Source organism: Eupeodes corollae, chromosome 3 (genome assembly GCF_945859685.1).
Source record: "Eupeodes corollae chromosome 3, idEupCoro1.1, whole genome shotgun sequence".
In the NCBI taxonomy this organism is placed as follows: Eukaryota; Metazoa; Arthropoda; class Insecta; order Diptera; family Syrphidae; genus Eupeodes; species Eupeodes corollae.
Genome location: NC_079149.1, coordinates 4,017,239 through 4,029,217, shown reverse-complemented (window position 1 = coordinate 4,029,217; position 11,979 = coordinate 4,017,239). Strand labels below are relative to the sequence as shown.

At 33.0% G+C, this 11,979-nt stretch overlaps 2 protein-coding genes across 2 annotated transcripts; both read left to right on the top strand.

Moving 5' to 3' along the window:
• Positions 1 to 4,403: 4,403 nt before the first annotated feature.
• On the top strand, positions 4,404 to 6,998 carry LOC129951996 (probable 3-hydroxyisobutyrate dehydrogenase, mitochondrial). The gene is made up of 3 exons (XM_056064406.1): positions 4,404 to 4,663; positions 5,993 to 6,655; positions 6,720 to 6,998. The coding sequence occupies exons 1-3, from the start codon at positions 4,499 to 4,501 to the stop codon at positions 6,876 to 6,878; spliced, it is 987 nt and encodes a 328-aa protein (XP_055920381.1). The 5' UTR covers positions 4,404 to 4,498; the 3' UTR covers positions 6,879 to 6,998.
• A 2,302-nt stretch (positions 6,999 to 9,300) lies between these two features.
• LOC129951947 (26S proteasome non-ATPase regulatory subunit 5) lies at positions 9,301 to 11,038 on the top strand. The gene is made up of 3 exons (XM_056064317.1): positions 9,301 to 9,600; positions 9,664 to 10,593; positions 10,650 to 11,038. The coding sequence occupies exons 1-3, from the start codon at positions 9,416 to 9,418 to the stop codon at positions 11,008 to 11,010; spliced, it is 1,476 nt and encodes a 491-aa protein (XP_055920292.1). The 5' UTR covers positions 9,301 to 9,415; the 3' UTR covers positions 11,011 to 11,038.
• The last annotated feature ends 941 nt before the right edge of the window (positions 11,039 to 11,979 follow it).

Genomic DNA, 11,979 nt, shown 5'->3' with positions numbered 1-11,979 from the left:
GAATACAGTTAAAATAATAAAAAAAAATTAACATTCAAAATGTTACCTGAAAAATAAGTTTGTCTTCATGCCATTTTATAAATCAAAAAACAGTTTTTTTTTCAATTTTTTTTTTGAAAATCGTTAGAGCGGTTTTTTTTTTAATTAATTTTTTATATATAAAATTTTTCAATTTTGTTCTAAAAATATTTTTGGTATGCAGTTGTTTAGAGATTAAAAATATACGCTATACATTTGAATTTTGTAAAAAAATGTTTACCCGTTTTTGAGATTTCCAACCGATAGATTTTTTTTAATTTTCTCTAAAATTTTATTTTTTAACTTGAATTCTTTTAAAAATCCAAACAATACAAAATTGCACTTTTGATAATCAAATATTGTTAAGGCAATATAAGAGCTTATTCAAGAAAAAATTATTGAAATGAGTGCATAAGTTGCTGACAAAATTAAAAAAAAAAAAAAACAAAATAATAGCAATACAAAAATATGTTTTTCTTTTTAAAAGAATTCAAGTTAAAAAATAAAATTTTAGAGAAAATTAAAAAAAATCTATCGGTTTGTTTTTGAGAAAATTCGAATTTTCGTTTTTTGACCAAAAAATTGTATGGGAGCCACTGTTAATTTTAATCTTAAAAAAAATGAAAAAAACGCCTAACGCGAATCTGCTGAAAACCTTAACTTCCAAGTTTTAACTCAATCGACCCAATGGTTTAGGCTGTAGGAGCGTGGACAGACAGACAAAACCGACCGGACGGAATCGCGGGACCCACTTTTTTCCACTTTTCTACCATCGTAATATCATGTTTGATTAAAATCTCAAGATCGAAATTTTGCACGAATGCAAAACTTGCCATAAAGTCCCTATATGTCGCAAGTAAAAAAGGGTTGTTAAAATTTTAGTTTTAATTTTAATCCTTTTGTTTAAGGAATTTCTAAAATTTAGAGTTCTTGACCAAATTATCTCCTTAGGCTAAAGATGGCTATCATTGGTTTTCATCATTGAAATCAATTATTGGAATTTTTTTTAGTAGGTCGTTTATAGCTATCATTGAAAATGTCCGTGATTGAAATCAACTGGCAAATTTTTATCGATGAAAATCTGTCATTGGAATTGTGTGAAATTGGAACACAGATAAGTGGAACGATTCGTTTCACTTTTGAATAAAAAATATCAGCTGTTCAGAAAAAATGATTTCCGTCCGGAAAATTAAATTTGTTTTCTTAAAGCGATATTTTTTTGACAGGTTGTTTAAAGCAATTATTAAAAATTTCTGTCATTGAAAAATATTTCCTGACCACCAACAAATTTTTACTGACAGAAATCTGTCATTGGAATGGTGTGAAATGGAACACAAATACATAAATAGAACGATTCGTTTCACTTTTGCATAAAAAAGTATCAACTGTTCAATGAAAATGATTTCTGTCCGGAAAATTAAATTTGTTTTCTTAAAAAATATTCTTTGAGTGTTTTCCGATCGATCGGTATATAATTTTCATTCATAATCAAATTGAAACACAGTCAAATATCCATTCATTGATTTCAATGACAGCTATAACCGGCTTCTAAGGTTAAAAAAGTATCGTTTGCTAGTAAATCAGTGCACTTTTATTTAAAAGTTCATCCTCTATGATAAAGTTCATCTAGTTAACTTCACATAGAAAGTTATTGTAATGGGTCCGATTTGTCAAATTGAAAATTTTGACATTTCTCGACGTTTCAAGGTCCCTAGAGTCGAAATAAAAGATTTTTAGAAAGATGTCTGTGCGTGCGTGTGTGTGTACGTCCGTACGTTCGCTACGTTTTTTTCGTCGTCCATAGCTCAAGAACCAGAAGAGATATCGATTTCAAATTAATTTGGTTATATAGATTATAAGGCAGAAAGATGCAGAAAGGGCTCTCAAGAAAATTGCATGGGTGGTTTTTTTACCATAGCAGTTTGAAAAAAAGGTGAACATTTTGGTTAACCCTAAATATCGCATGAACCAAAAACGCTAAAGGCTTGAATTAAATTGTATGTAATATATTGTAACGTGATATCAGAGAAGTATATTTTTTGAAAAAAAATTCATTTAACGGGTTTTTTTATAAATCAAAAAAACTGAAAAAAATTTGTCACCTCCAAAATTTTACGACAAAAATATGATTTCATCTCCAAAACAATTTTGTGCAACGAAGAATAATGTTTTTGACATTTGATAAAATTTTGAAAAAATTTTTTTTTTTTATAAGAAATAAAAATCTAGAAAAAAACATTACTCAAAGTTGGGAAAAATTTAATATCGATTCAAATATCTTTTCAAAACTTGAAATTTAGGCTTTAAACTTATTTTATCTTATAAGAAATATTGTTTTCAACATTCTGAAAATTGTTGAGAAAAATCGAATTCACAATTTTTTTACAAAAAATAAAAACCTAAAAAAAAATGAATAAAAGTTGGTAAAAATTGATCTTCGACTCAAATATCTTTTTAAAACATTGAGATATTAGCTTTAATTTACTTTTATCTTTCAAAAAATATTGTTGTCAACATTCAGTAAAATTTTGAAAAAAATCGAATTGCCTTTTTTTTACAAAAAATTAAAAACCGAACAAAAATTAATAAAAGTTGGTAAAAAATTAATTTTGACTCAAATATCTTTTCAAAAATTGTAGATATCGGCTTTAAACAACTTTTATCTTTCAAAAAATATAGTTGTTAACATTCAGTAAAATTTTGAAAAAAATCGAATTGACAGTTTTTGTACAAAAAAATCAAAATCAAATGGGGTGGCGCAACAGTCCGTTGTGAACCAGGGCCTAGTGACTTACAACTCTCAACCATTCCTGTGTGCGAGTACTGTTGTCAGGAATGGAAGGGACCTACAATTTAAGGCCGAATCCGAACGGCTAGTTTGAGAAAGCACTTTTTCATGACAAGAATTACTCTTGAAGGATTTGTCAATTCCTCGCAAGGGGCAGTACCCGCGAAATTAATTTTTTTTTTAAATTAAGCTGTCACAGGCAGGGATTGAACCCAAGACCCCTTGCATGACAGTCCAACGCACTAACCATCATGCCACGGGTACTACGTACAAAAAAAAAAAAAAAAAAAAAAAAAAAAAAAAAAAAAAAACCTAAAAAAAATGTAACAAAAGTTGGTAAAAATTGATTTTCGACTCAAATATCTTTTCAAAAATTGTAGATATTGGCTTTAAACTACTTTTATCTATCAAAAAATATAATTGTTAATATGCAGTCAAATTTTGAAAAAAATCGAATTGACAGTTTTTGTACAAAAAATTAAAAACATAAAAAAAATGTAACAAAAGTTTGTAAAAATTGATATTCGACTCAAATATCTTTTCAAAAATTTGAAATATTGGCTTCAAACTAATAAAATTTTGAAAAAAATCGAATTGACAGTTTTTTTTGCAAAAAATAAAACTCTAAAAAAAAAACAATACTAAAACTTGGTAAAAATTTACTTTCGACTCAAATAGCTTTTCAAAAATTTAAAATATTGGCTTGAAACTTATTTTATTTCACAGAAAATATAGCTTTCGATATTCAGTAATTTTTATATTAAAATCCAACAGTCCGTTTTTTCATAAAAAATAAAATCTACAAAAAAATTGATACGAGTACATATAGACAAACTTTTAAGCAAGACAAATCGACAGACGGGATGGGAAGTTATCAGTGTGGGTCGCATCCCAACCTCTTTTCCCCAGCCTTTGATTTGCAAAGGATCGAATTAAATATGTATTTATAAAATTGTATTGTCAGTAAAAAATAACGTACAAATCGAAAGTCATCATATATTTTACTGCATACTTTTTGGACAATCATCGTTTCCCTTTCGTTTGTGATAACGTGTTACTATATTTTCACAATACAAATGCTAATTCTTATCATCAGAGAATCTTAAAGAGCCACCAACGCAGAATTAAAGCTCACAAATAATTGTTTACAAAACTACTATCATGTGATTTTATTTTTAATACCGGCGAATCTATAAAATGTCTTATCAAACCTCTTCATACAGTTTTTCCGCAGTTTCTATTAAATGTATACTTGAAACAAAAACAAACAATTTATTTATTGGATACTATAAGTTACATACATATGTACATACATCTGTATATATCTCTTGAATAGTTTATATTGTTTGAGTTAATTAAAATAAAAATTAGTTGAGATTTTCCTCAATTCCATAAAGAAAAGTCTCTCAATAATAATGCTTCCCTTACGCGTCCCATATTTCTAGGTATGCGTATCTTTTGTGGATTTCGTCTAACTCAAACTCAAACAGGTTTCTCTTGTTTCCTTCCACTGCTCTTCTGCCATGCCACTTGAATTGAATGAAATCAAGAATCTATCTTTTCGTTCTAATAATATTTTCTATTCCATGAAATTCATACATTTTTAGCTAGTCAGTGTGTTATCGCCAATCAATTCGGTCGTATAGTCTGTTTCTGCGGTTCCGGAAATATTATTATTTAAATACCAAGAAAATGGCGCTTCGTGTGATGTTTGTGACTCGCAATTCCAAGCAATTAACTAAGACTCTAGAATACACGATGTTGAGGTGCATGTCAACTGGAGTAGCGTCCAAAAATATCGGTTTCATTGGACTTGGTAACATGGGTGGCCATATGTCCAGCAATTTAATCAAAAACGTAAGTGGCATTTATGCATATTTGTCCATTTTTTAAAAACAACGTTGCCTTTTTCTCTCAATCACATTCCCATATTGACGCCACTCTCTAATCATATTGAGCTAAGGCATTTAAAAATAACTCAAGTTTCAATTTGCCTAGATCCTCTGTGACTGATAGTGATAACGAAAAAATAATTGTTTTGCTTTTTTGATATTTCGAACTGCGTGCGTAGGTAGGACTTTTGATTTATTATAATTTGACGTATGAAGTGACTTGACAAGTATCTAAAGGGGTGTGTCTTTTTATTTTATGCAAAGTTTTCAGATAAGAATTTAATGTCAAAAGCCAAAATATCAATAGGTACACAATTAATAAAACTTTATTACGAATCAATTAAAAGATAAGCTATGTACTATAATTTATATAGTCAACAACAATTTTCCATGTTCGGATTTTGTTTTCATATAAAGAATGTTCTAAGGTTCGGAGGAATAGAAAATGATCAGTGGTGGATTTAGTATTAATTTCACCGTAGGGCGGGTTTACAAAAATTGACACTACTTAACTAAATTCAATTGTGTAAGGGGCCAGTTAAAGCTATCATTGAAATCAATCCGTGGAATTTTTGAATCGATATTTGACTATGTTCCCCTTCGATTAGAAATGCAAATTATATACTGATCGATTGGAAATCACACATATAATTTTTTTTGAAGAAAAAAAAGTTTAATTGCGCATTTGTTTTTCTCTTAAAATGTATTTTTGTATTTCCCGGACGGAAATTCATTTTCCTGAACAGCTGATACTTTTATGTTCAAAAGTGAAACGAATCGTTCCACTGATTTGTGTTCCAATTTCACACAATTCCAGTGACAGATTTCTGTCAGTAAAATTTTTTCGATGGATTTCAATCAGGAAATTTTTTCAATGACAGAAGCTTTTAATGATAGGTATAAGCGACCTGTCAAAAAAATTCCAATGTTTGATTTCAATGATGAAAACCAATGATAGCTATAACTGGCGCCTTAAAGCTAAATGCTTATGAAAAAAATGTAATTTTAAATTTAATGGTTCATAATATTTTTATCAATAAAAGATAAGCAATGTAATGATTTAAATAGACAACAACAATTTTCCATATTCGTGTTTTGTTTTCATACAGCTTGTTGTAAGGTTCGGAGAAATAGGCAAAGATCAGTGGTGGATTCAGTATTCATTTCCCCTTACTGAGGATTTTAAAAATTTGACATTAATTAAATAAATTCTACAATTTCTTCAATAAAGAGAAATAATATAATAATTTTATATCTTCTTTTAAAATAAACATTTTTTTCTTTTTTTCAATAGGGACACAAGCTTCATGTTTTTGACATCTCCAAAGCCGCGTGTGATGCTGTCAAAGCCAAAGGTGCCACAGTCTACGCTGACCCCAGTGAATTGGCGAAAAAATCAGATTTCGTTATCACAATGTTGCCCAACAACGACATCGTTTATAATACTTACAATCAAATTACTAAAGATGGCGTCAATAAGGGAACAGTTTTTATTGATTCCTCAACTATCGATCCCACTGTAGTTAAGTCGATACAAAAGATTGTCAGCGAGAAGGGAGCTCACTTTATTGATGCCCCAGTTTCGGGAGGTGTTCCAGGAGCTGAACAGGCTACATTAACGTTCATGGTTGGTGGTACCACCGAAGAATACAATATAGTGAAACCCATTTTGGAATGTATGGGCAAACGTATCACACACTGTGGCAACTATGGCATGGGTCAAGCTGCAAAGATCTGTAACAATATGATGTTGGGTATTTCAATGATTGGAGCTTCTGAGGCAATGAATCTGGCCATTCGCTTGGGATTGGACCCTAAAACGTTTGCAGATATCATAAATTCATCAACCGGACGTTGTTGGTCGACAGAAGTTTATAATCCAGTTCCTGGAGTTGTTCCAACGGCACCAGCTAATAATGAATACAAGGGAGGCTTTTCAACTGATCTGATAACTAAGGTATGTGAAAAAAATATATGTTTGAAAATTTTTAAAAAATACATTTTTATTTATATCTTTTTAGGATTTGGGGCTGGCTTCTGGAGTAGCAACGTCTTCAAACACACCAATTCCAATGGGTGCCATGGCTCATCAGATTTATCGCACTTTGAAAGCTCACGGTTTGGGAAACAAAGATTTCTCAGTGGTCTATGACTTCATGAAGAACGAGAAAAATAATTAAACTGGAGAAAAACCTAGCTTACAGTTGACAACAAAATTCGTCTTAAGAATGTGCATTTATTTTTATATATATGGTAAAGTAGATAAATATATAGATATATTTTAAATACAAAATCAAGAAGCATATTATTTTAAACACAAAGAAACTTTCAAAAGCAGACAACTATAAAGCTGCTTTCTCCTTTTATAAACTCTTGACAGATGACCAGATGTCGCTGCGATAGTTCTTCTGCTTGACAGAACTATATATCTTATAAAAATGTTTACATATTTTCTTTTTTTAAAACATTTTAAAAAATATTCATTGCAATTGATATATGAATTTTATTAACATTATTATTAGCTTTTTAGGAAAAGCTAAGAGCAAAAGTCAATTTGAATGAGGTTGTGTGTAAAATAAAAGTATTTAAATGAAATCTGTGGATAACTAAACTAAAATGACCTGGGGCCAATTTCACCAAACTTTGCAAAAAATAATATCCTGTAAGGTAAAGTCTAAAGTGCAAAGTGTTTCACAACATAAAAAGACTTTTCACTTTTCTATTTTATTTGAAACTTGAAAAGTAAAAGTGTTTCACCAAATTAAAGTAAAACTTTGCAACAAATTCGTATTTTGAAAACTCGAAAAGTAAATCCTAGATTTCGAATTTTACACAACACAAACTCTGACGATGGTACTCATTCCTTTACTCTTTGATCACTATATTTAACATCTTCGTTTTATTTTCAAAGCTTTATCAATAAAACTTTTTTGATTGGTATATATACTGTCAAATAGCATTAAAGGAAGACATTTTAAAACTGTGGCAAATAAAGTCGTTAACCATAAAATATAAAATTCATGTTTAATTCGTCTAAATTAACAAGTTTTTGACAACTTTTCAAAACAAACTCTTATTTGGAAATAAAAATGTCTCTTTGCGTATTTACTGAAAAGCTTTTCAATATTGTAAATATAATTTGCAAAGTTTATTGTTCGAATAATAATAAACAAGATATTGCACTTTGCAACGTTTGGTGAAACGTATTTTGTGAAGAGAAATACTTTTTGATTCAATAATTCCATCTTTCCAAATTTTCGTTTGGTGAAACATAATTTGCAAAATTGAAAGTGTTTGATGAAACTGTGACCATGGTAAAAAGTTTTCTCTTTGAATTTTTGGAGGAAGCCTAATACGCAGACCCAGTTAAACGAAATTTTTCGCTTCACATGAACAACGGAATAATAAACGGGAAATCACACCCTCAAGTATATGTCTAGAGAATTGTTCGGTGTTTAGAAAAAAGTGACAGTTGTTGACAAGTGAAAGATGACAAAAGAGTGCATTGAAAAATTAATTCGCAATACCGCGAATCTTCAGCTCATCTGTTAGGGATGAATCCACTTAACTTTTCCTTTTTTGTATTGTGTGATAACGCATTTCATCTAGAAGCAAGTGCCAAGTCGTTTTGCAGACTAATATGATTTTCGCATCAAGTCCAAAACCCGGTTTCCCATACATTTTTGGCAAACATTTTTGGTTGCGTGGCAACAAAAAAAAACGTCGAGAATTAAAGCCCGGTGACAATTTGCGGCACTGGTGGTTCTTTTATGCTCCTTCAGAGTTTCGAACGCTCTTTGTTAAGAGAGGAACCGGAATTCACTAGGGCTCCTGGCGTTACGACCCCAAGGACGAGGAAGACTTGCTCATAGTTCGTAATAACGTTTCCAAGGAATGCGTCTTCGAACTCGTCGCCACAAATATGTTCCACGCTTTGGCTTACTATCTGGAGAAAGTCTTTCCGGTAACTCCGTTCAATTACAAGGGTTTAAGGGATATGAGAAAGCCGATAAGTTAATTTGTGGAGGAGAATAAGTATGAAAGAAAATATCTGGTGGAGGCTACATTTGCACCAAAACATTCCACAATGTGGGAATCGTTGTTCCAGCAAATAAAACCACAACAGTGGGCTATCACCCCTTGATGGACAGCTATGCTAACATTATGAAGATCCTCAGTCCTTTGGACAAGCCAGGCGAGTCCTCAAAGGAAAAAACCGAAGAGATAGTCGTGGAGAAATTGCAGCCCATCATAACAGCTTCATGATCGCTGTGGATGAGTGTGATTTTGATACGAATCTGGAACTAGGAATTGACCTTTTCTGCTCCATCCATAAGGCATTAAAATCAATGGAGCTTCAAGAAAAATATCTTGTTCGTATTGTTAAACGGAAATCAAAGTCAAAATGTCCGTTAACGATTTCGTATTGTTATTATCGTATTCGATTTTTTCGGCTGGATTCTCAAAATGAAAAAGATAAAATTTCTTACATATCAGCTTTCTTAATCAATAGCAAAGAAGGTACGTTGTTCTTTCCTCTTTCAAATAGGTTACTGGTCATTGAACAAATCTTTTACCATTTGAAAATGTCAAATGTCACTTTTTCCGGATGACTTTTCAATTTTAATTCTTGTTTTCATGTTTGTGAGATCCAAATAAAATTTGTTGATCTTCTATTTTTAGTTTATAAAAGAATCAAAGCTTTAATTGGAATAAAATGGGCGAAGACTGGTGTGTGGAAAAACTCGAAAACCTTCGCATCAAGGAAAATCGCACAGAAACATTGAATGAAATCCGTTCTCGTCTCAATGTACAATCGTCTTTGGAAAACATCGTCACAGATAAATTGTTGAAGTCTTCAGAAATATACGATTGTCTGGAAGATAATACAAACGTTACAAGGTAAGACTCTTAATTTATTCAAAACTGTCTTCAACATCATCACTGTCAACTGTGTGATTTCAGTGAGCAAAGTGATTTAGCCATCGATATTCTTTCGATTTGCATGAATCAGCTGACCATAAACCAAACCGATCTGCCGAGTCTCTTGGAGCGCTCTTTGCAGCACAAGAATCCTAAAGTACGCTCTCTCGCTCTCAATACAATTCTGAAGGAACTTCTTAGGCATCCCAATGCCTCAGTTGCCGAAGATCTCATCCTGGTCATCATAAATTGCATTGAAGAACATGAGACCAGTGTTGGAGCTCCAGCAGTCGAAATACTTTCGATCTTATTAGCTGGCAAGATCAACAAGAGACAATTTAAAGAAGCCCTTCTGAGTAAACTCAACCAAAACGACATAGTGCGATGCCGTTTGTATGAAGTCGCAGTGAATTTGTCCAAGATTTCGCCTTCGAATCTAAGTGAATTGGAGGAAATCCTGAACTCTGCGGTTGAAGCATTGGAAAACAACGATATTCTGTTGCAAGTGAATGTCTTAGAAATTCTGTCTTCTCTTGCGGGACAGAACCATGGTCTAGTGTTCTTAGAACAGAAGCAGGTATTTGAAAAAATTTCCAACAGAGTCGATGAAATAGAACAGAATCCGCTAGACAGGTTGCTAATACCTGGAATTATGAAATTTTTCGGAAAAATTGCATATTCCCAGCCTCAGAAAATCATCACTGGTTATCCCAAAATGGTTCTTTGTTTATTTGACTGTCTTCATTCGGCCGATCCAACGATTTTGCCGACGGCATTTGATACCCTCGCCAACCTGGCGTACTCACAACAAGGGAAACTACTTCTTGAAGCAAATTATGAAAGCCACCTCAGACAAACCTTCGAAGACTTTTTCTCGTATTTGAGAAACCTCCCGACAGAAATGAAAAATCGTGCATTTAACGCGCTTGAAGTTGTGTTTACATGCCAAGGCGAGCCTTCAGCGGATGTAAGGTGAGTTTGAGAATTCGATTCAATTACATTTGTGGTTTTAAATTTTACAATTTCAGTAAAGTGCTGCAAAAGTGGTATCAAATCCTGGCTGGAGGACAAAGTCTACAATTTCTTGCAGACTTTTGTCGCAACCCATTCCCTGACATTAAAGTAGCCTGTTTGAATTTTATCCGAGCACTGTGTCGATACCGTTGGGGTATTGTGGCTCTCAAGTACACAGCGGGATTTGTTGAGTATCTCATCGACAGGAAGGTTGAATTCGACAAAGATGCAAAGTATGCAAAGTTTGAAATAATTGAAATATTGTCGGAGAGCAATGTTTTCGATGTTCAAACTCAATTGCAGTTGAAAAAGTATGTGAACGAGGGTCCGTATTATGTACAACCAATTGTTGAAATCGCGGTTGAAGGTGTTTAAGTAAATAAAATAAATTTAATCCAAAAAACTTTTGATTGTTTGATTTGTTTTTAAATTATTAATTAATTCTAGTTTCTACAAGAATGTTGTACTGTCAAATTTTTGAAACGCCGAAGAGATATTTGGATTTGCGGATCTCGAGTACCTGGTTGTTCAGTCAAAACTCGCAATTTTCTTTCCTGGAGCATAGAGCGGTAACCAGTTCCTTCCATCTCTCTCTATTCCTAGCACGATAGCTCAGCTGGGACCACGTCTACAAGTTTTGGGACCGAGCTTTCTTCATGACAGATGATCTCCATGTTTCTCTTGGCCTTCCAGGCCGCCTTCTAACTTAAGGATTCCATTGAAAGCACTGCTTTACTATGTTGTCGCCCAGCTTGCTCAATGTATGGCCAATAAAGAGCCACTTTCTCTGCGCGATGTCAGCATTCACTTTTTTTGCCACGTCCTTAGCCACAGTTCATCGTTAGATATGGTTTGTGGCCACCGGATGTTCAGGATGTAACGAAGACAGCGGTTGACAGAAGTTTGCAACTTTCTCGAGATGTCAGCAGAGCACTTCCACGTTTCGCAGGCATATAGCAGCACGGATTTTACGTTGGACTCAAACAACTTTAACTTGGTACGGAGCGCTATTTTCCTGAGGTTCCACACTTTAAAAATCATTCCGAATGCACACGGGCTTTATTTCATCTGTTGGTGACATCCAGGTCTGTTCCACCATCGAGTGCCAAATAGTTGAACTGGGTGACCTCTTCCACTGCTACTTGTCTCACAATAACCTGTTGTTGTTGGTTTCGGCTGGTGTGCATTAACTTAGTCGTACTGGCATTAATCCTTAAGCCCGCCACCACCCTATTTTGTTGAAGAGAATGGCACATTTGGCTGAGGTCTCCATTTCTGTTTGCCATTAAGCATATGCCATTGGAAACCCAGCCTATCGTGTTCACCCACCGTAGCAGGCATAAC

Bases quoted from the DNA above. Each gene is read 5' to 3' on its own strand.
- LOC129951947 (XM_056064317.1), top strand. From the start codon at position 9,416: ATGGGCGAAGACTGGTGTGTGGAAAAACTCGAAAACCTTCGCATCAAG. The intron at 9,601-9,663 runs GTAAGACTCTTA...GTGTGATTTCAG, and splicing joins GATAATACAAACGTTACAAG to TGAGCAAAGTGATTTAGCCA. The intron at 10,594-10,649 runs GTGAGTTTGAGA...TTACAATTTCAG, and splicing joins GAGCCTTCAGCGGATGTAAG to TAAAGTGCTGCAAAAGTGGT.
- LOC129951996 (XM_056064406.1), top strand. From the start codon at position 4,499: ATGGCGCTTCGTGTGATGTTTGTGACTCGCAATTCCAAGCAATTAACT. The intron at 4,664-5,992 runs GTAAGTGGCATT...TTTTTTCAATAG, and splicing joins CCAGCAATTTAATCAAAAAC to GGACACAAGCTTCATGTTTT. The intron at 6,656-6,719 runs GTATGTGAAAAA...ATATCTTTTTAG, and splicing joins CAACTGATCTGATAACTAAG to GATTTGGGGCTGGCTTCTGG.